Genomic DNA, 27826 nt, shown 5'->3' on the forward strand with positions numbered 1-27826 from the left:
AGCAAAACAAAAGAAAACGTACGACTGACTGACCGGCTTGCGCCATAATGTTTAGTCAGTTGTTTGCCCTTCCCCCGGTTGCCTGCGCGCCGCGCTCGCTTTTGTTCACCGACGCGAGTTCAAAGTTTAAAATTTTTCAAGGACCATATTTTAGCTCTCGCGGACCACTGATGGTCCGCGGACCACTGGTTGGGAACCACTGGTATTCAGTATAGACATTGTTTCATGTGGATGAATATAAAAAAAATATTTTGAACTAATTTTTATTATTGTAAGTTTAGAATCAATGTAGGTATGTTTATTGAGACCGAGACAAGTACAAACAAATTAAATGGCACACATTGCATTTAGTTAGATAATTCAGGAACAAATATTGACTTAGTATGATTCATCTTGCGATAAAGTTTGGTACAGCTCCATTCCTTGCACCTCCCCAGTCAACACTCTGCATCTTATGAATTGTTATCATCACTCACTGTTCTTATCTTTCTATTTATCATCAGAATAACCAATAACCATTAAATCTGTGCTTAGATGTGTGTGAATATTAAAATAAGCAATTTTTGAGATAGTATTTAGAGATCAAATCAAATGTTTCTTAAAATATGTGATGCAGCCTTTGAACAGCTTATTTAACTATATTAAGTAAAATTTAACTTAAATAAAAGACTAATACAGTAAATTAATATGTAACTGATTGTGACTGATGGCTATTATAACAAATACTTATGCATAAAAAAACTCTTAGGTTTCTTGGCTATCTTATGAAAACACAAGGATTGTAAGAGGTCTTGTTTTAATAATGAACCTACCAGGGGTATATGTAGGGGCAAGAGGAATATATGCCTCCCCCAAAATCCTAAAAGAAAAATCTATATTCCCCCCCCCCCCCCCCCAAAAAAAAATAAAGCCAACAGCAGGCTAAGTGCTATACCACTTTCCTCCTCCCCATCCCCCTTCCTCCCTCATAACAAAATTCTGCATACACTTCTGAGTAGAACAACTTCAATTTTAATTTTTTTTAATATGAACTATTAACACTTCCATGTTCATGCAAGTCATTTTTTTGTGTTTCATTTTAAATGTAGCACACCTCCAATTTCTCTCTGTCAACTTTCAGGTATCTTAACTACTTAATTTTCACCACTCTTATTTTAAACCCACTACACCAATCTCAAACCAAATTGGAAGCATACCAGTATTGAAAAAAATATATATTTAATTTTCAAATAAATATTTGGAAAAGTATAGGATAAACAAAATGCATGACTACCACAATATAATGTCTACCAGAGGTTGAGGGACAAAACCACCTTCTAGAATCTACATCATTCCCAATGATGATGCTGTACCGAAGATTTGGATAATTCTCTGGTCAAGGCTGCTCAGAAATATAACTTGGATAATATTGCCAGCTGTTATCTTAGCAGCTATTGCTTAAGCTGCTCTTTTTATTACAGCATATATCATGTTGATCCATTACTGAATTTAAAAAAAAAAATGGATTAAATAATTGGTATGCATGTACATCAGAAATTGTTCAAACTGAATATTATTTTACATATTAAACCATCAATTTCTAAACTTGCTGAGAAAAAGTAATCTATTAATTTATCTTAATGGGAAAAGGGGGGGCGGAGAATTAAAATTATTGAATATTTCAAGACAGTTTTTAAAATAATTGCAGCATATTAATAATTTACATACATGTTGGATCATTAACCAACTTGAATGCCATCTTGAAAACAAAGTTGTTTACTCAGTACTTATTCAGTACTTACTCTAATTACTCAGTACTTAGTTTCACTTGTTTAAGTCATTGGTGAGATTAAATTAAACAGCAATTAAAAAAACATAGCAATGAACTTTCATATCCTCAGATTATAAAAAAAAATACTGTTCTTACACTGAAAATTTTCAAGAACTGTTCCATAATAACTGTTTAAAATGTCAATCTTTTTAAATTGAAACATTATGGGCCTAATTTTATCCTTAGAATATGCAACCTAACACACTGAAGAGTTTAAAACAGACTTCAAAAAATGAAAATACAAAAAGTAGCCCATATCTTCTCCATTGTAATTGAAGGCTGCTGCTTACATAAAAATTGTAACGCTATATTCACTAAAGAAAAAAATAATAAGAAAACTAATATTTTGCCAATGTTAATGGTTTTTAATGTCCCTAAACGTTTGTTAAGCCTCTTTGCCAGTTAAATCCACAGATACATGCAAGCTTCACATTCATTATTTGAAGAAAAATTGGCTGCAAACTCTCTGTGGCTCTTAATAAACCACACCATGATTTCTGTTGGGCAGCAGTAACTTTACCAGTGCCACTCTAAGGCTTATTTTAACTGAGAACACAAATATTCAACACAGTGTCCTCTTTAATAGCGGCATGTGCACTCTAATCAAGAAAACCACAAATTTAAATAATTTACTGTAATTAAACTTTACCAAGTGTACGAAGGGAGTAAAAAATGTTTGAGTGACCTATGATATAAATATTAGCAAAATTATTTTTATTTACGAATGGTACTAATATCTTGGAAACATTGTTTCAAAACACTTGTATATAAAATCCACGAAAGCACATGAGTATTAAAATATATTTATAAAATTTTAAAACTGATTAGATTACATAAACTAGAAAGCTCACCGCTGGAAATATGTTAAAAAGTGTTGTTTTTATTAGGTATGCTAATAACCACATATATGTATAACTTTGAAGTATAAGGTTATGATTTTACACAAACACACCAAACTTGACTAAATATTTGTTAAATTCCATTCTTCATATCATATCAATAATAGGTAAAATAAAAACAGACACGGGTTCGTGGTAATTAGTTGTTCCTTTAATTTTGTAACCTGTAGAGTGGCCTCATTTTCATTCTATTGAAGTTTAAACATGCTTCTCGTTCGATGTTTATGTTTACATGGCAAGACGCAGTTAGCCACAATGACGATGCAAAATCTTTAACTGCATTTTTAATTTAAACTTCTACGAAAAAGGCAGCAAAAAAGCTTTAAATACTTTATTTAAGAAATTAGTGCATTAAAAAAGATTATTTTGTTCTCAGTAACACTAAGTATTCATGATTCACTTACAAAATAGTCTGTTCGACGAACATATTAATTGTTCAATTGTTGCTTGTCCTCTGACGTCATGGATTCGTATCGCAGGTTAGCGTTACCGTGGAAAATAACGAAACGCATATCGCAAGGTGGGTCGTAATCACCAAATGCGATACGTGTTTCGTTACCGCGTGAAGAATAACGCTAGTCGTCGATGGTGTTCGTAATCAGCCCGCAGCACTGTGTAAATCCAGTTACCCTCTTTGGACTGAATTGTACCTGGTATCCATTTCCTTGTGCCAGCATAGTTTCTGAACAAAACTAACTCTCCCATCTTGAAATGCCGCACTTTTACATCTTTGGAGAGCTACACTGCCTGGGTTGGTTCTTCCTTGGCCAGAGGGCTGACAATGTCTAAGGCTGTTCTCAACTTACGACCCATGAGCAACTCTGCAGGTGCCTGTTGGGATCCTGTTGCTGGCACTGATCGTAGAGAAAATAACATTCATGCCAACCTTGTCTGCCAATCTCCGGACATTATTTTTGCAAAAAAGTATAATTAATCTAATGAATTTTTTATTTGCAAAAATGTTTTATTTTATTACTCTAACCTTTCACTTTTGTGGTAAATGGAAGTGATATTTTCTTAAACACATATTTTTGGGTAAAAAATTACCTTTTTTGCATTGCTCAAGGATCCATCCAAGAACTGGAATCAGTCAGTATATTAATGGGTGATTTTTTGATGATTTTCTGTTTGTTCCTTGAATTTCTAGGTTAATAATTACAGATATTTAAGATAGCAAAGAAGGCTGATAAAATGGCATAGGTGACAACAGTTAACTGCCTGTTAATAAATATTACTGCAGTCTAGCAGGTAAAAATTAAACCAATATGGATGCAGTGATCTCTAGCAGATGAAAATAAATGGCGGATCCAAGATGGCCACCATGATTTTATACAATTTGCCTTGTTAGTCATTGTGGAATGTCAGTGTGCTGGTATCCTCCTTAGAGAAAGGAACCCGTCACCACAGTTTTTGTCCCCACCATGTTCAAACCCAGGACTCCATGATGTAAGTGTATTTTTTTTATTTTGTTAAAATTGTAACTACAGTACATAATGTTTTTACAAATTTGATTTATTTTAAAATTTCTAGCTTAATAATTATAGATTTTCAAGATGGCGACCATGGCATCATAATTCCAAAATTGCCTATGTGATATCAAAATGTGAAATGGCGGAAGGTTCTACCATAATATAAAGTGTAACGTCCGAGAAGTGGGACACTGATACAGTCACCATAATGAAAAGTGGAACATGTGGGGAGTGGGACGCTTGGTGGTGATGTCATCGTAAAGGAAAGGGAAACGTCCAAGGAGTGTTATGATCAGTGGTGATGTGATTGTAACGATAGATGCACCATACAGGAAGTAACTCTCCATTTCACCGTAACGAAAAGTGCAACACCACGGGAGATGAAAGATGGTGGAAAGTTCTAGAATCCATAGTGGTGGATTCAAAGATGATGGATGTGACATCAAAGTCCAAGATGACTGTTGGCTCCATTTGGCTCCACCTGGTGAAGTCTGGTACTACTTTGGATACATTTCATCATATTAAATTTATTAAATAACCAATCATTTTTAAGGTCTAAAAGACATTTATTTGCACCAGCTAAGAGATTGATTGAATCAATCAATATATTGATAGGTAATTTTTTTAACGATTTTGGAAATATTTTGGTCGATAATTATGAAGTTTCAAGATGGCTGCCAAAATGCTTGACAAGATGGTGGATGCAATGATAGCTGATAAAATGGTGATCAATGCTAGTTCACACTAGCTGTCCCTATTTTATTCCTGGTGAAGGAACCCCGGGCTTCAGGGCTTCAATTTTTCCTTCGCCTCCGTTCATAGTTCCTTGCCACTCAGTCCAACAAGTCAGTTCAACTGTGATATCCAATGTAAAAATGATTTAAAACCAATCTTAACCAACCATGTTTGGTATGTGTTATTCTGGCATGCAGTGTGTGTTTCAGTATTTAGTTTGTGTTTTTTTTTTTGTTTAGCACATCAATAATGATCATATTCATGCCAACAAGAAGTCTTTTGTGTGTCGCTGGGAAGACTGCTCCCGAGAAGAGAAGCCATTCAAGGCGCAGTACATGCTGGTTGTCCACATGCGGAGACATACGGGGGAGAAGCCACACAAATGCACTGTGAGTAGCCTCCACCCAGCGAGTGTGCATTGCAGTGAGATCTTTATTCTTGCTTAACATTTCTATGAAAAAGTGATTAAAATTTTTTTTTGGCACTTCAGCATATTTAATTTGTTTAGTGCTCAATTTATTATTCCTTTGCCATGGCAACACACTCCTGATACCACTTCTACTCGCAATAGCAACACAGCCTTGGACCGACACCACTTAATAATAGTAGCACATACCTGAGACTACATCCTCACTGCAATGGCTACACAGTCCTAAAACCACCTCACCATATGCAATGGCTACACAGTCTTGAGACCACTACTCCCCTTTCTGAAACATCTTCACAATAGCTAAACAGCACTGAGACAATCTTCCACCTCGCAATGGCTACACAGCTCTGAGACCACCTCCTCCCTCAAAATGGCTACAAAGACATGTGACCACTTCCTCTCTCATAATGGCTACACAGTCCTAATACAACCATCCCCCTCGCAATGGCTACACAGTTCTGAGACATCATCTTCACAATAGCTAAAGAGCACTGAGACAACCTCCCACCTTACAATGGCTACACAGCCATCGCAGTGGGTAATAGCAGTGGCTACCTCCCTCCTCGCAAATGCTACACAGCCTTAAGACCGATTCCCCCTCACAATGTTAGTATGATGAGCCAGATGGAAACTATGGAGAAAGAAGAAATACAGCAGATTTTCTGTCGTTTAAAGTAATATGATCACCAACCACTATAACCTCTATACGTTTTTATTGCAAAATATATTTACGATGTAGCACTGCAAGTATGCACCAAACAAAAAATATAAACTGAAGATTAGTTTTGTAACTATTTTATTGGTAATTAATTTTTACATATTATATTTTTCTGTATATAATTACTAGTAAAGAAATATTCACAATGAATATTAGTTTTGGTACAATTTTTCCAATATGGATGTGTCAGATATATTTTTTATTTTCTTCAGGAGACCATTACGAACATCACGAAAACTTTTCTTTGCTTTTATTTAAATGCTACTGTTTTCTTTGAGTAATTGAAGCTTGGTGTGCCCGAGTGACGAGACACACGGGTGGTTTGACCACAGTTCGAGGGCTGCTGGAAGGCGTACTCGCGCCTGGAGAACCTCAAGACACACCTGCGATCGCACACGGGTGAGAAGCCATACATGTGCGAGTACCCCGGCTGCAGCAAGGCATTCAGCAACGCCTCAGACCGCGCCAAGCACCAGAACAGAACACACTCCAGCGAGGTAGGCTGTGCCGCTGGCTTCCCACATTCCATTTATTACTCTCCATACCTTCTGTGGATGAATTTAACAATGACGTTTTTATTTTCTAATTTCAAGCTGTAAAATGAGGAGTTTCCTGTAATTGGTAAGTAATAAAATTTACAAGTTACAAAATTTAAAGAGGCACTAAAGACATAAATGAGGAAAAAAAAACACTGTACAGTGTAGGTACTCAGCATGACCATAAAGCATGATGAGGGGAGAAGGTATAATTTTTTTAAAGTAAAATTAAAAACATTCAATGTTAGACTTTGTTTTATTTACGAAACAAATCAATGTTTTACTTTTGAAAGAGCAGGAACATTATATTTTTGAAAATAAAATCAGAAACATAAAAGTGAAACTTATAAACACCAGCTGCAGTACATGTTCATACCTGCAGTATCATCACCATATAGTGGTAAGGTTGGAAGATTCTATTGTTAATTATGAAATTAATGTTTTATGATTATGTAAACCATACATTTTAACTTTAAAATAAGACTATATAACCCATATTAATGCCTACTCCCTACATGGTAACTATTTCAGTCTGTGTCAACATATGTTATTTATTTAAATTTATTTTATGGCAATTAGGATTAGTGGCAAGGGCGTCGCCAGCCGATGGTCGGGGAGGGGGGGGGGGGGGAAGGGGGGCAAGTTGTGGGAAAAGTATGTATTTTTTTTTGCATTTGGCCACATTTTTTGAATCTCTAGGGCTCTAGGGGGGGGGGGGGGGGCAACTGCCCTGGTGACACCCTTAACTAGTGGGTATCTATGGGATGAAAAGTATCCTGATGTAAATATAGTAATTATTTTATCAAAATACAGTAAGTCTTAAAGACATAATGGAAGTAAATATACAGTAAACTCCCGGTATATCGCGCCCCGATTGATCGCGGAATCGGGTATATCGCGGGTCAAACCATGTCCCCCAGTCAGAAATGAATCATAATGGAATAAATGGTTGATAGCCGATTAGGATAATTTTTGCGTTGTAACTAACAAACTAAGCATCGGGCAGAAAAAAGCCTAGGCGTAGAAAATGTCCGCAGTGAAATTCTAAACAAGATATCTCCGTACATTATTCCTCTATCTTGTAGGGTTTTCAAATTATGGTCCAATCCAGCCCAGTGATATTTTCTGAAAGACTAGTTCTTAACGTCGCTTTATCTCACAAATGAAGCAGGGGACCTGATAAAGCCCACCGTCCAGCGACATTATCCAGCGTGAATCGGCTGGGGATTGATGTTGGATAGTCTTGGTTGTCGGCAAGCGCGGGGTAGGGAGAGGCGAGCCGAGAATATGGAGAGAGGTAGAGATTAGAGCGGGCAGAAACACGACGAGGGGGAGTGGGGGAGGGAATGTGTTCACGCAGCACACAGGCAGAGCATGAGTCACTTGACTGAGCAGCGTCCCTGCGTACAAGGCAAAATCAGGTAGTCCGGTGTTTAAAATTCCACTCCAGAATCTTAATTGGTACTTTACTGGACATCTGTATATAAATGTTTTGTTACAACTTAAACCTACAGACGTAATATTATTGGGTAATTCATTGTATTATACACGTTCATCTTTTTACTTTGGAATAATGTTTTAACATTAAATGGCAAAGTAAATCAGCTAGCGTATTTTTAATCTTTGCCCAGGAATTCCCAGTGGTCCAATACTTACGTGAACCATACTGTACCACTTTTGCAGTGAGGTAGTAAACAAGTCCCGGAAATGTTTATGTTTATGTGTAGCGGTCTCCCGACCTTTATCCAGAGGCTGGGGAATATAACACTTGCCGATCCGAGCCACACACACTCAGCAACTCGACACAGTGTTTGGTGAAATAAGTAAAGACATAGTTTAACACGGTTTTTAATACGGTGTCGCTGATTGCGCTAAAATTAAATTGGCACAATTTTTGTTTCCCACACGTGACCATTTATAATTTACTGTAAGCATGGATAATAAAGTTTAACCACTTGACACGATAGACGATTCTTTATTTTTTACTGTACGAATGCTAGAATTGTATTTTCCTGTATCTGCGGCCTGCTTCTGCAAAAGACAAGCTATCTGTAAGTAAATATAGAATTTTTATTTTGTCAATCAAACTCGGTACTTTGCGATTCATATTCGGTTTGAAGTATCACTACGGCCTTTCTTTTTAGAAGACTTCGACCACAGAATCGTGTGTACCCGCACTCACTGCACTTACTTTGTTACGGACACTGACGAAGCAGATACTGTGGCCGACACCACGAGACTGGCAGCAGCTTGTGTGCCGCACGTGTGTATGGCGGCGTGTGGCACGCTCGTAGGCCGTGCGACAAACTGTGCGCGGCACGCGGAAAAATAAAAACAATTCAACATTTAATATTTATCTTTAAAATTTATTATTTTTAGTTTTTCACCCGCGTTTAGTGAAAACTGCAGATGCAAAGTCCGCACAACGGCGGGCCGTCTATACTGTGCGTGCTTGCCGACCTATTAGAACACAGGCGGTGTTTTATGCCTTTTGACCTTGGTCACATCGAAACAACGCGGTTATGCAACAACGCGGGTAAAAGTTATGTCCCCCGACAACCGCGTTAAATAGGGAGTGTACTGTATCTTACAAAAATCTAAATTAATCATAATGGTTGGATGTATTAATCAAGTAGGTGTATTCAATGTCATGTTTACTGCTTGATTCACACATAGCAAGTAAGTTTGGGGCAAGTTGATCTTTGACTTGAATTAGGCTTATCTTGAGAAGCTTGCAAGCTTACAGCAAGCTTGATTCAAACTATGTAGTTTACACATGACAGGTTTGCAATAAGCTGGTCCCAACAAGCTTTCAGCATGCAGGTTACGAAATTTTCGACAAAATTAAGACAGCAAGACAATTTTTGGGTATTTATTTCACACATAATTTTTTTCACATTCCTCTTTAGTACGTTTGGTCATGTAAATTTTTGTTTATAATGCTTAAATCTACACAATTTTTAAAATCATAAAATATAATTTTGTAAAATATAACAAAAAATTTAGTTTTAGAATGTTTGTTATTAATACCAGAAATTTTAACTTAAGCATGATTTAAAAACAACATAACACACCTTTTTGTACTTTTAGATGTGGAATTTAAAAATTGGTGAAAAAATTTGGTTCTTAATTTAGGTTTTAAATTAAGGTTTAATTAACTAGCTTAGGAGATATGTTTAATTTAAACCTAAGCTTTCCCTACTCTTACACCTAAAGTTTCTATGTCGAAAATAAGGAAAAGACACAACACATATCTTTTTATTTGTCCAATTAATGCTAAGTTTCCTTCCACATGGTATATTTCGCAAGATAAATTTTCAATGAAAAAACTTTACAAATTATTGCTATAACTAAGCGCTAACAGTCCTTACCAAGTTTAGACAAAAAAATTGTCACATCATGCACACTGGCTTGAAGACTTCCAACCACCATGGTAGTCTGCATTGCACTCTAGATACTAACTTACAAAACAGTGGTTAGTTCTCTCTGACACAGGCAAATAGAAAGTGAGTGAAGCCAAGGCTCTGCTTATGAATCAGTGTGTGTCCACATACTGGATAGAGAATCCATTATCTAGCCTTTGCCTTCCTTTGCAGTAGCACATGGCAGTAAACTGTTCCCTGAATTGGTCTTTGCTAACTCCCAGTCACTCCTTGCTGATTATTGACTCATCCATAACCAGTGTAACTTCCTTTGCATTGGCACCCGGTAATACAGTAGAACCCTGTTATAATGTTCCTGCATATAATGTTTTCCTGCTTATAATGTCATATTATTTCCTGCATATAACATTCATAAATAGTGTAATTTCCTGCTTATAATGTTTGCTTTCTAACATTCAATAAATGGGGAAAAAATGTTTTAAAACCAAATTATTCCAACACTTACGATAAAAAGTTTCCTTTATGTATATTTATGTTTACAATCACTGCCATACAATACATGAAGTTTGTTAAAATACAATTTATGCAATATACTGAAGGTACACAATGTTCATAGTTACGTGTCAGTTGGCACCCTTAGTCAACTATTCTCTTCCTTGCCATTCCAGTGGGTATTCAGATGCACGTACATAGTCCTACGATATTTAAGTTGCCAACCATTGAGCGAGGGCATAACTAAAAGTGTTTACTATTGCTTACAAATAATTTTTTCTTTCATTCATATGTAGGAATCCCAAAATTAAACATTTTCAGGTGGCGAAGGAGTATACGTTCTCACTCTTAATGTTGTCATCATGAATCGTGAGACAATTTTACAAAAAATGTGACAGTATATCTTTAAAGACAAACAAAATTTAACCAGGGAACAAGATGAAGTTGAAAAATTGTTGGCTTGTTTCAGAAAATTCATGTATCAAGTATACTATCTTTGGTGTTAACATTAAAGTTGTTTACATAGCTTGGTGAGTCCATTGGTACAAAGCTCGAACATTGTTAAGTGCTAAATTGAGATTTCCTGCTTATAATGTTTTTTTCTTGTGCTCCCTTGAAAAACATTATAACAGGGTTCTACTGTGCTTAGATTAAATAAACTATTTACTTGCATAATTTTAAGAAAACTAAAACAATTTACAGTGCAGAGTCTTTATATATCAGAAAACCTAGTGTTTTTACTTGGCATATATACTTCAAACACTAATTTGTAGTCTGTTAGCATGACTGTGTGAATTTAATGGCTTGAAATTGCTACACAGAAACCATACGTGTGCAAAGCGCCAGGCTGCACCAAGAGGTATACAGACCCCAGCTCGCTGAGGAAGCACGTAAAGACGGTGCACGGAGCAGAGTTCTATGCCAACAAGAAGCACAAAGGAGCTGGTGATAGCACAGACGATGCAACAGGTGGCGCAAGTGGCCTACTAGACTCCAGTCCACGCAGCGAGGAGATGAGTGGCAAGACAGCTAGTGTGTCCAGCCCCAGCGTCAAATCCGAGGTGAGTGTGTGTCCATCCCAAACATCTAGTCTGAGGTGAGTGTATGTCCATCCCAAGCATCTAGTCTGAGGTGAGTGTGTGTCCATCCCAAACATCTAGTTTGAGGTGAGTGTATGTCCATCCCAAGCATCTAGTCTGAGGTGAGTGTGTGTCCATCCCAAGCATCTAGTCCGAGATGAGTGTGTCCAACCCAAGCATCTAGTCCAAGATGAGTGTGTCCAACCCAAGCATCTAGTCCAAGGTGAGTTTGTGTCCATCCCAAGCATCTAGTCCAAGGTGAGTGTGTGTCCATCCCAAGCATCTAGTCCAAGGTGAGTGTGTGTCCATCCCAAGCATCTAGTCCAAGGCGGGTGTGTGTCCATCCCAAGCATCTAGTCTGAGGTGAGTGTATGTTCATCTCAAGCATCTAGTCTGAGGTGAGTGTGTGTCCATCCCAAGCATCTAGTCCAAGGCGGGTGTGTGTCCATCCCAAGCATCTAGTCTGAGGTGTGTGTATGTTCATCTCAAGCATCTAGTCCAAGGAGGGTGTGTGTCCATCCCAAGCATCTAGTCTGAGGTGAGTGTATGTTCATCTCAAGCATCTAGTCTGAGGTGAGTGTGTGTCCATCCCAAGCATCTAGTCCGAGATGAGTGTGTCCATCCCAAGCATCTAGTCCAAGGCGGGTGTGTGTCCATCCCAAGCATCTAGTCTGAGATGAGTGTATGTTCATCTCAAGCATCTAGTCTGAGGTGAGTGTGTGTCCATCCCAAGCATCTAGTCCGAGATGAGTGTGTCCATCCCAAGCATCTAGTCCAAGGCGGGTGTGTGTCCATCCCAAGCATCTAGTCTGAGATGAGTGTATGTTCATCTCAAGCATCTAGTCTGAGGTGAGTGTGTGTCCATCCCAAGCATCTAGTCCGAGATGAGTGTGTCCATCCCAAGCATCTAGTCCAAGGTGAGTGTGTGTCCATCCCAAACATCTAGTCTGAGGTGAGTGTGAGTATATCCCAAGCATCTAGTCCGAGATGAGTGTGTCCATCTCAAGCATCTAGTTGAGGTGAGTGTGTGTCCATCCCAAGCATGTAGTTCTGGGTGGATGTATGCACCACCAACAAGACTGAAGGTTTTGTGTGTCACTCCCCAGTGTCAATTCCAAGGTGAAGATATTCAATACCCACAAGACTGTCATCAAGAATAGTAACTGGCTCCGTTCACAGCTAGCATATTTCACAGCGATGCAATTCTTATTTGCTGTTTTTTTTAACTCTATATTTTTATCATTATTTATCATAATTCAAGCTGCACATAACACATTAGAACAATTAGTGAATTATAATTTAACTATTTAATTCATGCTTTTTAACAGCTGGATGTCAAAAGCAGTAAAATCTCGAAGGGGAATCTTTGCTAGACGTAATATTTTCTTGTCTGAAATAATTTGAGACCCATTTAATAATAGCATATACCAAATGCAGACACAATATAATAATATAGTGGTATTAAAACAAAATTGATGTTTTTAAGAATAAAAATGCATGGTATCTAAGATAAACATCACAAAAAACTTATGTTAGGTATTCATTATGGTGAAACTAAATAAGATTAACATAAAACCATGTAATATTAACTAGGTAAACATAAGTGTCTGCCTTGCACTTTTTATTACATGCATTCATGAATTGTTCGCTTACAAAATGTTGTTAAAGTAAAGTGTGTTTTAAAAGAATACTGTTTTTTTTTCTTCTTATTGAAGTACTAATTTCATTACCAAAGACAGTTAAATACTGCACTTATCACAGCAGCAAGCTTCGGAAGCAATCTTAATTATATCTGTTTTTTTTTTGTTTTTATTTTTATTTTAGGGCTCATTTCAAGAAGCTAGTTTACTTTGACTGAGCTCATCGAGATGTTATGAAGTCTTATACCACATTCTCCTAATTATCTCCACTTCTTATCTGTCTCAACTGAAGATTTTTTTGTGATTATGTAAACCTTGAAGATGTAGATTAAATATCATTTGTAGGGATGTGCGGGTACCCAATATTTTTGGGTACGGTTCGAATCCACACCTACCCAAACCCGGAATCGTTGTACGTACATGGATTCAAACAGTATTACGGATATTCAAAAATGTTATAAATTTATTTAATAGGCACAAAAATACTAGCAGTGAAAAATCAAATTAGGCTACTATTATGTAAGTATTTATAGTATGATGTGCCAAAGAAAGAAAATTAATTAAATAATTAACACAGTGACATTAAAAAAATTTCAATATTTCGAGAGCTTAAACTGTACCTAATTATGAATATCGTCGTATAGCAAACTAGAAACTGAAAACAATTACATACCTACAAGTAACCAACTAGTTTTTTTTTGTTCTTATAAATAGTTGTAGGCATGTTGTACTAGCGTATATCTTTACTATTGTGAACCATATTATTGATAATAAAATTAGATATATAAATAAAAGTAGCCCAACTTCTTTTGCTTGATTTTCAGTCAGTTGCAGTAATCATAGAATATTGTATAATTTTTATTTAAAAAATACTGCTTTAACTTGCTTACATTACCGCTACAACTAAGTTATACAGTTAATTATGTACTTCAAACTGCACCAAAACATATCAATATAAGCCTAGAAATGAGCTGTCTTTAAGCATTCATGTAACAGAAACTTGTGAAAACCAATTGAATTAGGTAGGCCAAGTAGGGAATATTTGAAACTTGCTTTATGTTTTGGTTTTTCATCGTTTAGAGTGTTTATTATTAATTAATTTTACATAATTATAAACATTTCAATCTCAGTGTAAGAAATAATTGCCAGTAGTTACAGTTAGAAAAAAGAGAACACACATTATTTTAAATTAATCAGTTATTTTTAATTATTCTGTGCTTAATATTCGAAATCGGATTTATATCTCAAATATTGCCAGGGATTCGAATCGGATTCGAAACGAACTGAAAATCAAGGATTCGCACATCCCTAAACATGTGTTTAGGATTTTTATCTCAATTTGTGAATTTTTGGTGAATTTAAAAACTATATTTTTGAAAACTTTTGTCTCTTTTCATTTTCTTCTATAATACGGGTATATTGAATCCATAAATCTTACAATCAGAACTTTTTGAAAATTTACAGTAGGTATATGTAATTGACATTAGACCTTCCTTAAAAACATAATTATGTAAATATTATAATTAGACAATTTGTATAAGTTTTTAAATGAAAAACTAAGTTAAGTCAATACAATGAAAGTAAATTTGTTGTGCTCTAATTAGTATTGTGTTTATATATGAAATAAAATAGACTAAAACACATTTTTCCCCCTAATTTCCAATTCCAACATTTATAAAAAGCTCAAATATTGTTTATCGTAGTATCTAAAGTCACACTAAGAATTTTTTTTTTTGACAACTTCAATTTTAAATTGTTTAGTTTGGTTTTAAGGCCCAATCACACTAAAAGGTTAAAAACCTCACAAGGTAGAAAGATTCATAGTAGGTCATAGAATAGCACTAAAAATTATATTAGGTGCCAGTAACGTATTGTTACCATTGCGAGAGTATTCTGCTTACAGACTTCCGTAGCGGTTCTATTGTTTTTAAAGGAAGAGAATATTCACTCAAAATATTCGATTCTAGTAATGATGGAGATCCAACTGGCCTTTGAGCTAATGCTAAATTGCATAACATTAAATAACACACACATAAGTACCTACCTAATTATATTCTAGAAAAAAAACTTTTACATTACATTTTATTTTTAATTCATATCAAATGACAGCTTTTGCCGTTACTGAATAAACTTTAAACATATAATTCACATTATGTTGTGTCAGTAGAAATAACAGAAAAATACACTTCTTACTGTCCTATTATACTCTGATTGTAATGAGAATTGTATTTCAGGTGTTATTGTTTCTGGTAGTAAAATGTAACCATCTTTTAGAGGCAATAAAAGGCTAGTAACCATTAAAACACGTGTACTTCTTGCTGCTTCCACACCATCAAATGTCGTGCCAAAAACATTTTCACCTTTGAATCAAATCATAATTTTAAGTGAATTTAGACTACAAATAAAACTAATACACTATTTCTTCCCATTCTTAATATAGTTTTAAAGAAAGTAAAAAAAAAATCTTATTCACCTTGAAAGAGGAGCATATGTTCTTTATTGTGGAAGTATGATGTAAAATTATTTTTTAACAGTACCTTTAAAAAAAACTTTGGGCATGAGGTGTAATGGAATATGCAAGAGATGAATAAATCAAAGATTCAGAGAAATAATTAAAATGTACCTTTTCGAATTTCAGGAGCAGAGTCTATTCAAAACGAAATTAAAAAACATAAGTTAGAGTTTAATTACTGAAGATGTGCTTAATGGTTTCAAAAATTGTAGCTATTTTATCTATCCTAAACAAGTTTCTTTCAGTTTTCAAGCTGTGTTGTGTGAAACATTCACAAAATCTTTATGGCACATTTAAATTTTTAAATTTTGCATGGAGTTTAACTTTGTTAAGTAAGGTAGAGACTGAGTGTGGTTGTATGTCCAGGAGCCGGGATCTCCAGTCCAACAGGCCAGTCCGCTAGGCTCGGCTCATTGTGGCTCTGGAGCCCTGGACGAGCCAATCAGTGACTGCAATGTCTCTACTACCAACGAGGAACTCTCGGCAATGTCAACTTTTGTCGATTCCAGCGACTGGATCAGCGAAAACCAGGAGATCGAGGTATACATTTTAGCTTAATTTCCTAATCGTTACATCATTGTTAATTACGAAGTGCAACATTGTAGTTGTACCAAGGAACTGCCCTAACAAATTCTATATTTATATTATAAATATAAATTTGACACTAAAAAACTTTAGTAATTCAAATCTACCAGCTCTATATATATATATATATATATATATATATATATATATATATATATATATATATATATATATATATATATATAATACTTTCAAAACAATTGCTTATAACTGAGTTAAGAAATTATGTGTTAAATTTATTAAAATTTATAATGTTTATAAACAGTAATTATTTTATTTTTAAAAAAGGTTTTATTAATTATAACATTCATGTTTGCTACTTCATTTAGTGTTTGAAGTATTTAATTACCAAAAAAATATTTTTATTTCAATAACTGTTACATTTAAATTAAGTTTTAAGAAATTGTGAAAGTTCTATAACACAGTTGATAGCTGTATGTAATAAAAGAAAGGAATAATTGCGCAATCACATGTTTAATACTGCTGCAGAGTGCCTAGTAGAGAAAAAACGGTGAGTCATGTATGTTCCGCAGCTGCCCGAGATGCCTGTAGCTGTGCAAGCAGCTGTGACAACGGGTGAACAGCCTGGAAGCCGCTTCCTGTCCGACAGGAGCACCCAGCACCATCTCAAGAGCCGGCTGCAGGTTAAGGGGGTGTCCGTTATGCCCCAACTGTCATTTGTCGTGGGTAAGTTTGATTTTCGTATTTTTGTGTTTGTATTGCTGCATGCAGTGTCTGGAGTCTGCGTGATAACCATTTTGCAATGTGAGCTAATAGTTAATATTTTATAATAAGTAAAAATAGATGAGATCAAATTGACAAACACAAAAAGGTACATTAAAAAAAATTAAAGTCACATCTTTTAAAAATTTATCCAAACAAATATTTGGAAGAATGGTTTTCATCACTAAAACCAGTTTGATAAATTTTGTAATTTCAGTTTGTTCTTGTTAACACTACAAACTGTACATCTATAATCATAATTAAATTTTAAAAACTTACATATTTATTCAATTCAATTTTGATTCTGAGAGTATTTTATAATCAAGGTACGAATGGGAACAATCTATATCATAAGAAATGTCCTAGGATATAAATGATACAGGTGTAAATGTAAGGCAACTGATATTCTATCTGCCACATGTGCCTGTTCTGTCGGATGGGGTGAGGATGTGTGCTGAGGAATGGCTGTGAATGAAAGAAACAATACATATGCCTGCTCTGTCAGTCGATGAGGACATGTGTCGAGGAACGGCGGACACTGGGAGCAATGCCACATCTGCCTGCTCTGTTAGTATGGTGAAGACGAGTGGCAAGGAATGTTAAAGACTGAGAGCAACGCAACATCTACCTGTTCTATCGGTCAGGTAAAGATGTGTCTCGAGGATTGGCGGAAAATGAGGGCAACGACACATCTGCCTGCCAGCTCTATCAGTCAGGTGAGAATGTGTGGCAAGGAATAGTGGAGTCTGAGAGCAACACAACTTCTGCCAGTTTTGTCATTCGGGTAGTGATATTTGGCGAGGAATAGCGGAGAATGAGAGTAATGCCACATCAGCCTGTTCTGTTAGTCAAGTGAAAGTGTGTGTCGAGGAATGTTGGAAACTGAGAGCAACGCCACATAGGCCTGCTCTGTCCTTCGGGAGATAATGTGTGGTGGGTGAGCAATGGTGAAAATAGAGAGCAATTCTTCATCTGCCTGTTCTGTCAGTCAAAAGAGGAAATGTGGCGAGTAATGGTGGAGACTGAGTGCAATGCCACATCTGCTTGTTCTGTCAGTTGGGTGAAGATGTGTGGTGAAGAATGGTGGAGACTGAGAGCTACGCCACATCTGCTTGGTCAGCAGCCTACTTGCTGGCAAAGACGATTTAAGATATTGTGGAGTACCTACGCTTGCATCACGCTTCATGTTTCTATATAATTCTAATAATGTTTATTCATTTGGTGATGTGAAATTGGTTTAGTGACTGCAGAAATGAGGTGAGGTGAAAATTCAAAACAAATAAATGCTAGTTTTACAAAGAATAACGACTCCCAACTCATGGTAGGTATAAATCTACTCATATACCTGTGTTCCCTGAATACTTTATGCGGGCTGCATTAAACGATGCCATGGGGCACTATATGCTTAATTTGCGAAAAAGGGCATTAATATTTACTTGTATATGCATGTCTAGTATGTGTATTTACCTAATTTACTCCAGCCTAATAAAACCTAAATGTTTTGTTTCTAAATAATGCCATTTTCTTGACAGTTGAAGCATATTTTGGCCAATTTAGAACTAGGTTACATTTTTTATGATATAAATTACACTTTTTTTTCACTGTTTAAATTTAACCCTGATAGTTTTAATGTTAAAGTACTATTGTTTTATTAAGACAATTATATTTTTTTATAGTTGATAAATAATGCAGTGAGGTTAGAAACAGATTTTAAGAAAGTTGCTAGATACTTTAGCTGGAATATACTCATGAAAAATAAAATATGCTACTAAGAATGTGTTGGAATATTAAATAATATATTTATTTAGTATAAATCCCTATTGTTTGCTAAGAATGCCATAAACCATAAAATTAACAAAATTTATTAGGGCAAATATTAACTCTTTATGAAATTTTAAAATTAAAAATACTTTTTGGTTGATACTTTAAAGATTTATTTTAAGAAAATGGTAAATTTATTTGTATTAAAATGAGGGATGTTTCAAAACAATATTAGTCAATACATTTTTTCAGGGAAGATTTAATAAACATAGAAAAATTATTTTTCATGACAAAATATAATGGTTTGCAATTTTTTCACATATGTACTTTCCACCGACATTTACATTTGTCTTACTGTGAAATTAACTTGAAGAAACACTCCTGGTAAAAATCAGTGTCTAGCGATTTCATTACCTTCGTTATAAACTGTTGCACCATTTCCAAAATGATGTTTCGATAGTACTGACCTCAAATCAGAAAAATTTGGAAGTCTGATGGGGGTAGATTGGGGCTGTAAGCCGGGTGATTCGATCTCTCCCATCCTAAACAATGAATGAATTCTTCAATTCCCCTTACTGTTATGTACTGCGCTTGTCCGCCATCTTCCCAGACTCAGAGTCGCCAACATCGGAAAACCCACTCGCTAATTCATCTATACTACACTCCTCCCTACAAAATTAGTTTTTTTTCCCCAACCGCACTGTTTATTACTTCTGCTCACTTCAGCACCTCCCCTACCATTGTTGCCACTGTTTAGGGGGGCGCCTCACCCTCCCACTCCACCTTTGTGCCAACAATTTCGGGGTGGGTAAAACTGCCATTTCTTCACCGAAGCCCCTAAACTCTTCCCCTTCACTATCTTCTACTGTGCTCGGAGCTTCGCTTGGTCCTTCTTCTATCCGGTTCTCCACTGCTCCTTCTGCTGCTGCTGCTCTCGTCGTTGGTCCCCCTGGCGGAGATGCTGCCCCCACTTCTGATGTCTCCTCCCCCTGGATTTTCCTCGGTCCGGTACCACTCACTGCCCCTGCTACCCCCTTCCGGCTTCGGAATTGTATCTCCTCTTGCAAGTGACTCCTCCTTAAGTGATCCTGATGGCAAAATCTTATTATTTCCCCTACTTTGACTCTATATGTAACCATGCTCACCACCTCTACAATCTTTCCCAGTATCCACCGAGTCTGTTCTCCTCTGACGCACTTTACCCACACCAGATTGTGTACACTAAACCTGAGTCCTGGCCCTCCTCTCTGCCTACTTGGCTTTTTATGATATTCCGTCAAGTTTGGTTTCACCAACAACAATTGTGTACGAGGCTTCCTTTATAAGAACATTTCCGCTGGGGTCTTCCCCGTTGTGGTGTGGGGTGTGTTTCGATATGCAAATAACCACTTATCCAATGTATGCTGCAGGGAGAGTGTCCCTCCCGTTAGACCATTCTCCACTGCTTGCTTCAGAAGGGCTGTTTTTACTGACTGCACTGTTCTCTCCGCTGCTCCATTGGATTGGGGGTGGAACGGTGGTGTCAACTGCAGGTTGATGACATTTGCCTTGCAAAACTGCTGAAATTCCTCCAAGCGAAACTGAGGCCCATTATCCGCCACCAAGTTTTCCGGCAAGCCATATGCTGCAAAAGTCGTTTGCAACTTTTCAATTGTTTTCTCTGCCACCGTGCTTTGCATTGGCCATACTTCCACCCACTTAGAATAGGCATCAACCAAGATCAACAACCTTTTTCCCTTCCTTTCAGCAAAGTCCACATGCACTCGTTCCCCCACTCGACAAGCTTCCGGCCACGGTACCCAAGACTTCTGTGGTCTGTGGTATGCTATGCCTAGTTAGTTGGCAGGCTGTGCATTTCTTTACTGTATCATCAATCTCGTTATCCATCCCTGGCCACCAAACATAACTCCTAGCTAGCATCTTCATCCGCACTACTCCCGGATGACCCTCGCGCAACATCTGCAACACTGTTTCTCTCAATACTTCTGGAACCACAACTCTGTACGCCCACATAATACAATTATCTTCTATCGCTAACTCATCCCTTCTGGTGACATAAGGTTTCATACTTGCCACCTCATTATGCTGCGGCCATCCATACATAGTATAGTTTTTTTACCCTTTTCAAGACTTCATCCTTTTCCGTTTCCTTCGCAATCTCCTCCGCTTCGATTGGGATGTCCCGTTGTACCAGGAAAACTGTTTGTTCCACTGACTGCTCGTAGGCCAGTGGTAACCTTGACAAAGCGTCCGCATTACCCATGTCTTCTCCTTTTTTGTATTCTATTGAATAGTTATAGGTCGTCAGGAGAAGAGCCCACCTCTGTAACCGGGCTGCGGCCAAAGATGGAACTGCCTTCTTTGGTCCAAAAACTGTTGTCAACGGGCGATGATCCGTATACAGCGTGAAATGGTGACCATATAAGTATTTGTGGAACTTCTGTACTGCAAAGATGATGCTCAATGCCTCCTTCTGCAATTGGCAATAACCCTGCTCCGCCTTGGACAGGGTTTTAGACGCAAAGCAAATGGGCCGTTCTGTGCCATCTGGCATCCTGTGCGACAATACTGCACCCACTGCATATTGTGAGGCATCACTAGCTACAATTAGTGGTTTCTGTGGGTCAAAGGGCACTAACACTGGAGCCTGAAGTATCCATTCCTTACTTTCCTCAAAAATTTGTTGACAGTTGGCATCCCATGTCCATGCTGCTCCTTCTGCCAATAAATTGTACAGCGGTTTCAGCTTGCCTGACATTCCCTGAACAAATCTGGCATAGAAATTGATTAAGCCTAAAAACGCCTTCAACTGTGTCACCGTTGTAGGTACCAGTGCCTTTTGAATTGCTTCTTGTAGATCGTCCGCTGGCCGAATACCTTCCCTACTTATAACATACCCCAAAAATTGAACTTCTTCCTTCAAGAAATGGCATTTTTGTTTCTTAACCTGTACACCCTGTTCTTGCAACCTCGCCAACACTGCTTCTAGTCGCTCCAACCCCTCCTCCACTGAACCCCCCGTAATCATAATGTCATCGAGATACGCCACCACTCCTGGAATACCCTGTAACATTTGCTCTATCACCGCTTGAAATATACCAGGAGCACTCGACAAGCCGAACGGCATCCTACGATATCTATACAGGCCCCTATGGGTGTTCACTGTCACCAATTCCTGTGATTCCTTCCCCACGACCAACTGCTGGTATGCATTAGACAGATCCAGTACACTAAACACCCTACCATTAGCTACGGATGCAAACACATCATCAATGCCTGGGAGTGGCTGGCATGTTAGTTCAATTCTAGGGTTCACAGTCCCCTTAAAATCTGCACAAACTCTTACCTCGCCGTTCGCCTTTGGGACAATGACCAGTGGGTTCGCCCAGCTGCTGTATTCCACTTTGTCCAATATGTGCTGTTTCTCCAAATACTGCAGCTCCTTGTCCACCTTGTCTCGAAGTGCAAATGGTACAGTCCTTGCCTTGAGGAAAACTGGTGAGGCCCCCTCCTTGAGTGTAAAATTAGCCACAAATTTTTTAATTTCTCCAAACGCCCCACTAAATATTCCCGCATACTTATCCAGCAGCCCCCTTAGCAAATCCTCCTGTACCCGCCCCAGATGTCTCTGGCTAACACTCACTGCACAAATACCGTTCCAGTCCAACTGAATATGACCGAGCCAATCCCTTCCCAATAGTGATGGAAGCCGCTGTTGACCCGAGTCCACCACTAATAGCTGAAGTCGGCTCCTCTGTTCCTTATATTCCACTTCCACTTGAGCACCCCCTTTCACTGGTAGGTCATCCCCAAAATATGTACGCAGCTTGACCTTCGATTTACTTAACTGCAAGTTTGGCCAGTTTGCTAAGTATGTTTCATTTGACACCAACGTTACTGCCGATCCGGTATCCACTTGCATCACCAGTGGTTTACCTTCCACCCTAACCAGTACCTGGTACCCCACTGAAAACACCCCCTCCGGGTGCTGTACGTTAAACAACTCCATCACTTCCTTGCTATGGCCATCACCCCCTCTGTTCTCCTCAATGGGCACCCTTGAGTCTTGTTTTGCCACCCCCCACACTGCTGCCACCTTCTGCTTGCGACATTTCTTAGCCAAATGTCCTACCTTTGAACAGGTGTGGCACTTGTATTGTGAGTATGAGCACGCTACCGCTATATGCTCCCTACTACCACACCGATAGCATTCCCGTTGACCAACACTAGTTCCAAATGCTCCCGTCCCCGGCTGATGTTTTTGTTGCACCCGCACTTTATACACTTCTTCCGACAATGTCTTAGGCCCGGAATTGTTGTTGTGACTTTGAGGAACATGGAGCAGTTGCTGTTGTTTTTCCGCTTGCTCTAGTGTCGTTGCCAATCCATAGGCCTGGTCCACCGTGTATTCTGCTTCAATTAACTTTTGTTGGATATTTGAACTGCGCAGGCTGCTAACAAATTGGTCCCGCAAAGCCTCCGGCAAAAACGCGCCAAAATTGCATGTTTGTGCTAAGTGCTTAATGGCTACTGAGAACTCGGATATCGATTCATTTCCTTTTTGAATACGCCCATGGAATTTGAACCGTTCTGCAATCACGAGTGTCTTTGGGCTATAATGAGTTTTCAATATCTAGCTCTAAGAACGACTTATCTCCCGGTTCACTTGGAGACACCAAATCACACAAAACCCCGAACGTCGTCTTCCCGATCACAGACAACAACACCGCCACCTGTTTCCTCTCTGGCACCGAATTCGCATCCAAGTGGTGCCGTAACCTCTTCAAATATGTCCCTATAGTATCTGAACGTTCATCGAACTCGTCCATACGTCCAAACGAAGCCATTCTTCCGAGTAACCACAAACTTATTATAAAAAAACCACCTCGTCGCCAATGTTATGTACTGCGCTTGTCCGCCATCTTCCCAGACTCAGAGTCGCCAACATCGGAAAACCCACTCGCTAATTCATCTATACTACACTTACCATGTGGGGTTTTGCATTGTCATCAAAGAACAAAACCCTTTGATGACTCATGACCCCTGGTCTCTTAAGTTGAATGGCAGACTCCAATTTGCTTGGCGTGTGACAGTAGAGTTGTACTGACAGTCCCTGCAGTGAGGAAGTCAATCAAAATTACATCCTTTGCATCCCACAACACTTGTCAGCATCATCCCTGCAGACTGCAAATCTTTGAATTTTATGATAAGTGAGCTTGGATGTTTTCATGTCATTGAGGTGCACTTGGTCTTGTTGGTAGAGTGGTACACCAATGTCTCATCGGCTGAGATGGTCCTGAACAGGAACTCATCGCCCTCGCGTTGTACCACTGCAAGTGTTAGATGCTTGTTGTCATTCTAGCAGTATTGTGACCAAGGCGAGGTCTCTCGGCACCCAACAAGTCATGAATCATGTGGTGAGATTGAGCACATCCAAATCCCCAAAATGCGACATCACACACAGTTATGCACCTGTTGGCTGTTTGATTGGACGTAACATTGGTTCCACAGATACTGTGTTCGTGTTGATTAATATCTAAAACACTAGTTTTACTCGCCCATTCATATTGCAAGATGGCATGTACTTCCGTTTGTGACCATACTTCTGGCACCTGGCCTTGGGCACGTCTGTCAGCTGCTTGTTCTTCGACACACACCGCATGAACCATTGCTTCTCTGCTCTTGCTCCTTTCGTCATGAATTCAGGAAATACTATGGTTTGTTATGGCAATACATTTTTTCACTTTGTAATACAGCTTTGCCGTGGATAAAAATAATTACTGAACTCATTTTCGGAACATCCATCATGTATGAAAACAAATTGTATTACACCAAAGTTTTTAAAATCAAAATTAAAGAGTTCTTAATTAACTCCCAACATAAATTATAATATTTTGAATACAGCACAAAACATAATGCACAAGATACCCAAACACATTAGGATTAAGTCATTTATCAATAATTATTTTTTGATAAGTTTTTTTTTTTAATGTATACTGTCTCAGTGGCCAAATTGTGATTGCAGGGACAAGGAAAACTACAAGTGGGGCGAACATACGAGAGCTGAACCGTCGAATCACAGATCTTAAAATGGAGGGCAGCAAGCACATTACATCGCCATCACATCAAACCCAAATGTTAGATCTGCAACTGCAACAGGCCAACTCGCGCCGCGACAGCAACAGCACTGTCAGCACCTGTTACGGCAGCATGAAGTCGAGTGAGATGGGCTCCAGTCGCCGCAGCAGCCAAACCAGCCAGGTGAGTTAGCTGTTATTACACCTACACCACAGGAACCAGGCCAGCCATATAAGCAAGAAGCTAGCACACACAATCCTCAGTAGCTGGGCTGGCCAGTAAGCTAGTTGCTAGCACACCATCACCACAGTTACTAAACAAACAAGGTACTGTATTTACCCCCCTCCCCCCCTTTCGTATGGGTCCACCCTTAATTTTGGGCAACAAAAACTTAACATTTTTACCGTAAGGGTCGCCCTTGAATATGAGTCGTGCCATAAAACTGTCTCCAGTAGAATACAATTGATGTCTATATGGTCGTGTCTCAGCGTATTGCAGCATAAGAAACAGCACGAACATTGGTCTTTCCTTTCGTCATCATTATGGCCCTCCCTCCCTCCTCCCACTTTACCCTAGCACTATCTAACAAAAAATATAAAAGATTAGAATGTTATTTTTATACCCATGTTTCCCTTCCGTATCTTCCCCAAGAGAGAAAAGACCACAGGCTATTTCCTTGTCAGTTTCTTAAATAAAAACAAGCACACCCTTTACACTAGTTTTGTCATAAATGAAATGTTGCAGTATAAAGCGTAGGAAATCTCACGCAAAACAATGTTTGGACACAGTTGCATCACGAAAACCTGTCAAGATAGACATGATAATTGTGTATGGTAATTGTGTACGGTTCCAGTTCACAACAAGAGAGGGAGGGAGAACCATAAACATTGCTGCATAGTCACAAGCACTCAAACACGCACGCACTCCTTCCCCTCTTGCTGAAGGCGGAAGACTGCCCCGTCACTTACCAGCGCCGGCCAGCGGCGCTGTTCATGATGCTTTACAGGCACTGCTGAGCTATTTTAAATAAACAGTTTATACATATTTACACACGTAATATTAATTAAAAACCATTACAGGCTAGTTATTTAAGCATATAGTCAACCACAACATTGCAATGTTAATTTTTTTTACCCAAAATAGAAATTTTTGCATATGGATCACAGTACATTTTATTAAACAAAAAATCAGCATATAATATGCATATCATACGCAGGTAAATACGATAAGAATTGCTAGCACACTGATACCACAGTAGCGAGGCCAATAAGAAAGAGAGTTGCTTGCACACCTACATCTCAGTAGCAAAGCAAACCAGTAAGTTTCTGGCACAATGAACACAATGTTAACCTTGCCAATTAATGTAAGCAAGTTTCATGCACTATCACACCTCAGTAGCCACGTCACCAGTAAGCTAGTAGCTAGCACATGCTCATCACATTAGCAGGGCCAATTCAGGTGTGTAATTTGCTAACACAAAGACCCCACAGTAGCTAGGTCAGACATATGAACAAGTTGTTAGCACAAGGACACCAAAAGAGCCTGGCCATACAGGTGAGCTAGTTGCTAGCACACTGATGCTGACTAGCGCGAATACAAAATAACCACTTGACACATGGGGATATCATCATGTAGGAAACATAAACTAATGTATGGCATGCTGCCTTAAACTTACTCAACATCACGTGGGCAATACAAAGAGCGGGCCCTTAAAGTCGTGGGCCTTAACTATAAAAGCGAGTTCACAGAGGTTGTAAGAGTGACTGATGTGGGGGAGGGGGAAGGGCTAGCTGCAGAGCCAATGATGTTGATGGTAAACTTACACGGTGTGGAGCTCCGTGGTGCATGAACGCCACCAGTACCGATGGCCGACAGAGACGAACTGACCGAGGCGGTGGAGCGGGCGCACCATCGCCGCTTGGTTCCCACAAAAGCGTGTCATGTTCTCAACCTAGTCGCGCTAATCCAGAAAGTGGTTATTAAAGAATGTGTAATTAATGCAATGAAAATATTGATTAGTTAAGTTACAATTAATAAATAAAGTTACAAAACTGGATCGGTTTCCGCACGGGTGACGATTAAATCGTTGGTGGTGCCTGTCCACCTTGCTGCACTTTGTTGCACTTATGGTGCGTTCTGGTCGCACACGCTCTGGCAAGGCGCCAATTCACCATAGCAGTCTGTGGGGATCGAGAGAGCCCCGACGGATATTATCAATATGTATTACTCTTTTTGTAAACATTCATTTTTTCTAAATATTTTATGGCAATATTCTAGGATAGGTGGTTTTCAAAAAAAATTAAAATAAAATTCTGAAAATGTTATTTTAGAGTTCCTCTCATTCTTTTTGATGACTTATAAGGGGCATTGTAATATTTCAAGCAATTTACTAGTAGTTCACCTTTATCATCTGCTTGTTTACAATATCTTTCAGAAACCAGTAACTCGCACTTCACATCCCCTGTTTCATCCACAATCTCTTACAAAACCCTCTCAAGTAGAGTAAATCTGATGTTGCTAAAGTACATGATGTGTATTCTACCTCTGCTGAGCTCAGAGCAACAACTTGCTGTTTCTTGGAGTTCCAAGTTCCCACTGTGAAATTACGCCATCCAAATGACGCTTTTTCTATCGGTCTTGTCACCTCTCCAATCTGCATCTGCATACATGATGACCTGAGAGCACTGTTCTGGATGTTTCTGGTACACCAAAGTTTTTTTGATGGTTGGTTCCCTTTATGTACTGAAACCCCTTCTTAGCCAAAATCCATAATGGAAGAGTTGGTTTATCCAAAAAGCGGCTAAAATATGACGTAGCAAATGCTATGTCTGTCCTGCCAATATAAGATAGGTAGATCAAGCTGCCTACTAGCTCTCGATAGGGAACATCCACAACCGTTTCTGTATCAATGACTTCCAACATATCTTCCATTGGTATAGAAACCCCTTTGTATCACTCTGTGTTGAACTTCTTTGT

The 27826-nt window shown here is 38.4% G+C and overlaps 1 protein-coding gene across 1 annotated transcript in view; it reads left to right on the top strand.

The window, feature by feature from the left end:
- LOC134527885 (uncharacterized) overlaps positions 1-27826 on the top strand; it is a 74261-nt gene that overhangs the window by 17445 nt on the left and 28990 nt on the right. The window contains exons 3-8 of the mRNA XM_063360888.1: positions 5153-5302; positions 6394-6558; positions 11294-11533; positions 16070-16243; positions 16822-16975; positions 24798-25033. Of these exons, the coding sequence (XP_063216958.1) occupies positions 5153-5302; positions 6394-6558; positions 11294-11533; positions 16070-16243; positions 16822-16975; positions 24798-25033 (1119 nt within the window). The remainder of the gene's footprint in view (positions 1-5152; positions 5303-6393; positions 6559-11293; positions 11534-16069; positions 16244-16821; positions 16976-24797; positions 25034-27826) is intronic.

Source organism: Bacillus rossius, chromosome 1 (assembly GCF_032445375.1).
Source record: "Bacillus rossius redtenbacheri isolate Brsri chromosome 1, Brsri_v3, whole genome shotgun sequence".
NCBI lineage: Eukaryota > Metazoa > Arthropoda > Insecta > Phasmatodea > Bacillidae > Bacillus > Bacillus rossius.